The 4,161-nt window shown below is 62.1% G+C and overlaps 1 protein-coding gene across 1 annotated transcript; it reads right to left on the reverse strand.

The window, feature by feature from the left end:
- Positions 1-6: 6 nt before the first annotated feature.
- LOC113204875 (clavesin-1) lies at positions 7-1,888 on the reverse strand. Its single transcript, XM_026420239.2, has 5 exons — positions 1,678-1,888; positions 1,441-1,600; positions 913-1,285; positions 266-359; positions 7-170 (listed from the first exon to the last, which is right to left on the reverse strand). The coding sequence occupies exons 1-5, from the start codon at positions 1,853-1,855 to the stop codon at positions 16-18; spliced, it is 960 nt and encodes a 319-aa protein (XP_026276024.1). The 5' UTR covers positions 1,856-1,888; the 3' UTR covers positions 7-15.
- Between the last annotated feature and the right edge of the window lie 2,273 nt (positions 1,889-4,161).

Below are 4,161 nucleotides of genomic sequence, written 5' to 3' on the forward strand. Positions count from 1 at the left end.
GGGGGGGGTAAAGGGCTAGTCCACCTCCAGCTTCCGGAAGGAGCCCGACAATCCCGCCAGCTCCTCCTGCATGTCGCTCACGTAGCGCGCCTTGGGGTGCAGCTCGATCTCCATGTCGTCCAGCGCCTGCAGTGCCGGGCGCTTCGCCACCAGCTCTTTCTTGAAGTCGGCTGAAAGAACAAGGAGGGAAAACGTCCACCATGAAAACGGAAATTGACTGGACGAGGGCGAAAGGACGAGGAAGAGTAAGACAACGAAGCCTGACCAATCATTTCTGCCATAGGGACGGTGCCGCCATACTCCTTCGGGAGGATCTTGGGGTTGATGTTTTCGTGCAGGTCCTTGACGCTCGTGTGCAGCTGGAAAACACACATCAACCATCCACCGTCAAGAGGGCTGGGGGTACATGAGACTATACTGGACAGAGACTAGAAAACCTGAGACTGGACTTGAGACGGACTTGAGACGGACATGAGACTGGACATGAGACCGGACATGACCTCGGTCGGGGGGCACCATAGGCAAAGTCTCATGTCTGTCTCATGTCTGTCTCATGTCTCGGACAGAAGTCTCGTGTCTCCAGACATGAGACAGACATGAGACAGACATGAGACTTTGCCCATGGTGCCCCCCGACCGAGGTCATGTCCGGTCTCATGTCCAGTCCCATGTCTCGGACAGAAGTCTCATGTCTCCAGACATGAGACAGACATGAGACAGACATGAGACTTTGCCCATGGTGCCCCCCGACCGAGGTCATGTCCGGTCTCATGTCCCGTCTCATGTCCGTCTCATGTCCGTCTCAGGTCCAGTCTCAGGTTTTCTAGTCTCTGTCCAGTATAGTCTCATGTACCCCCAGCCGTCAAGAGGCTGTCAACCGTGGCGCCATTCACTCATCATGCACGTCACTCACCATGATCCTATTGCGCAGCTTGTCGTTGAGCAGCATGGTGAAGAACTCGAACAGCTTGTTGGCCAGGCTCGGCACGTTCAGGAAGTGCGTCGCCTTGTGCCGCATGGGCGTCGAGTCCTGCAGGCAGCGGATCATCTTGCGGATGTCGGACAGCGACCACAGCGACACGTGGCCGGTCGTCAGCCCCGCCTCGTCGTTGACGTACGAGTAGCCGCACACCTGGTTCTGCTCGTCGTCCATGATGGCCTCGACGACGAGCGAGTGCGTGCGCGCCATGTCCGCCGACGAGAACTTGTACGGGTCAAAGCGGCCGGCGCACGAGAAGAGCACCCGCCGGCCGAACTCGTCCCGCTCGGGCAGCGGGATGAGGTAGCTGCGGGGCGAGGAGGAGGAGGCGGAGGTCATGGTCAAGGACTGGGCTGCTCCTGCTCCGCGCGCCAGGGCGCCTGCGAGAGCGGGGATAGGCAACCGAGCAGCGCGGGCGCGCGCCGCGGGAGTGCCTATGCACAGCTCCGCAGGAGGACTCACCCGGCGTCCAGGATGTCGCTGATCTTGGGGTCCGTGACGTCGAGGTTCTTGAACCAGTGCGGGTACAGCTGACGGATGGCGAGGTACCGCTCCAGCATCTCCTGCGCCATGGGGACGGAGAACTTCTTGGTGCGCAAGAACCGTAACAGGAACAGGGAATCTGCAAAAGGTAACTTTTTTTTTATTCATTTCTTTTCCGCCTTAACGTACCTTGTACAGCGAAAGGTGAGGACTCACCCGTGCGGCACTTTCTGATGTGCGGGTGCTTGGCGATCCAGTCCCGCATCTGCTGCAGCGCGTGCGTCCGGGTGCCCTCGTCCTCCCGGAGCTCGGTGCGCGCCGCCCGGCGCAGCTCCTCGCTCAGCCCGCACTCGTAGGGCTCCGCACCGAACAACTCTGTCCGCTCGACACCCATCTGCGGACAAGAGAGGAGGCGAGACTGTCAGCTGCGCGGCCGACACGGGACACGACGTCCAGCCGGGCAGTGACGTGCCGTGCCGTGACCCGCGCACTAGTGTGCGGCGCCCATGGTGGTGGGGGCCGGGCCGGGGCCGGTGCGGCACTGCAGTCTGGGACAAGGTGAGCTGGTGCAACTAGTGCAAGGCCCGGGCCGTGGTACCCGCTGCACTTGTTGAGCTCCTGGGCGGCACGGCACGGCACGGCACGGCACGGCACGGCACGGGGCACGCGCTCCGACCCACCCGAACCGCTGATTGCGCCCAATTTCGGCGGAGCAAAGCCCACGGCGGCGGCGATGCCGGTTGCGGTCTCTCCTTGATGCGTCTCTCCTTTCCTCTTTGCTTTCACTCGAATTGCTTTTTTGATTGAGGACCACATGATTCTCTCTTTCGGTTTATTCCTCGCGCCCCTGCCGCGTTTCCCGCCTGGCAGTGTACAACTATTCCGAGAACGTGGTGGTGGTGGTGATGTTGGTGGTGGTCCAGCAGCAGACGGACCAGCTGGGGCTTTTACCAGGCCACGACCTTGGGGTGAGCCGCCGCTGCTGCCGCTGCCGCCGCTGTGGCGGAGGCAGACGGACAGACAGCTGGCTACGGACGCTCAACAAGACCCGGGAGAGGAAGGGAGACAGAAACAGACAGGCTCATGCAGTGTGCGGCATGGTATGGGGCCGGCTGCTGGAAGGTCGCCCGGACCAACACTTTCACTGGCCCGGGACCGGACAAAAGCTCTCTCGAGCCGGGGAGCAGCGCGCAGCAGGCAGCGATTGCTCATTATCGATCGTGGAACACCCTGACGACGGGCTTCATCATCGCCGATGGTTGACGAGGAGGCGCCTGCGACTGGCGGGGGCAGGTGGCAGGTGCGCGGGCGGGCCGACAGGTGGGCAGGTGCATAATGCGGGCCGGTGGAGGGCCACGGCTGGCTGTGTTTAGCTACCGACGCTGCTGCTGCTGCTGCTTTTTGACCGGGCGACGCTCCGCCAAAGTGAAACGGGCCGCAGCGGCGGCGGCGGCACGCCGAGCCGAGCAGCGTCGTTGTGCTTCTTATTTGATTCGATCTGAAGCCAGGCGAAACACACCGCTGCCGCCGCACAAAAAAGACTCGACGAAAATAATCCAGCAGAGACTTTCCCCTCCCGCTCCGCTTGCAGAGCAGCCACCACCACCATACCACCATCACCGTGACTGCTGTCGACGTCCTCATCACCCTCTCAGGCAGAGAGGTAATGTCAGCACTTGCGCTGGGAATGCGTCATGCCCCGGCCTCCGACTGCCTCCGGCTGGGAGCGCGGAGCGCGGCGGCGGGGCTGCGAGGGGGTTAGACAATCGCGCTTATAACTGCGCGCACGAGAGAGGCAGGTAGGCGGTCCTGAAGGAGTCCGCCCTAGCGCGGCAAAAAAGGGCAAACATTCGTCCCCCCGGGGGGCGGCGCAGCTCCGTGGTTGCGATACACACAGCGCCGCTGCGCGCCACGCTCCGCCCCACGCTCCGCCCCGCGCGAGGAGAGCCGTGATACGTTGATTGATGGTTGTCAGTCGGTAGGTAAAGGCTCTAAGCTAAGGCCCTGGGCGGGCCGGGCCGGAGCAGCCTTGGCGACCTTGTCGTCGCCGTGCCTCCTGGTTGCGAAACACAGCATCTCATAGCGCCGTGAGCGCGGCGGGTAGGTTACGGTCGGGCCGACCTGGCCGGCGGGCGGCGCTCAGCGGCGGCTCGGGGGTCTCTTAGCTGCGTGGATATGCGTGCTGCGGAGCCGACGGCGCCCCGCGCGCTATGCTGTTGCGCCAGCGCTGTGCGTCGCTTTAATGATGCGACGCATCCGATCAAACCCGCCTCCGCAGCATGCAGAGTGTCCGGCCCGGAGCCCGACCAGTCGCTTTCTCGTCCCATCATTGGCCGGCCGGACCACCACGCGGAGCACGGCCGTCACGACGCCCGTCGTGTTGTGTGAGAGACATTCGTGCGAACACACGAGAGAGACAATATTCCCCGCCTTAACACCCTGTAACCCGTCACACACGCCACCTTTTGCTCCGTGTCTGTCTCGTTACAGAGTCCAGTGTCGCGGTGAGCTCACAGCCTTGAAATTCCCTCCTACGAGCACCCTCCACCCCCCAAAAACAGGTACTTGAAAAATCAAGTTCATTTTCTTGGAACTAGTGCATGCACTCAGTTTACTCGAGTGGATGCAGTTGCTTCCAGAACATGAACTTGATTTCAAGTACGTACCCTCTTTTGGGGGGTGTTCGTTAGCCACCCCGCC

This window comes from Frankliniella occidentalis, unplaced genomic scaffold, assembly GCF_000697945.3.
Source record: "Frankliniella occidentalis isolate FOCC.00 unplaced genomic scaffold, Focc_3.1 Scaffold334, whole genome shotgun sequence".
Taxonomy (NCBI): domain Eukaryota; kingdom Metazoa; phylum Arthropoda; class Insecta; order Thysanoptera; family Thripidae; genus Frankliniella; species Frankliniella occidentalis.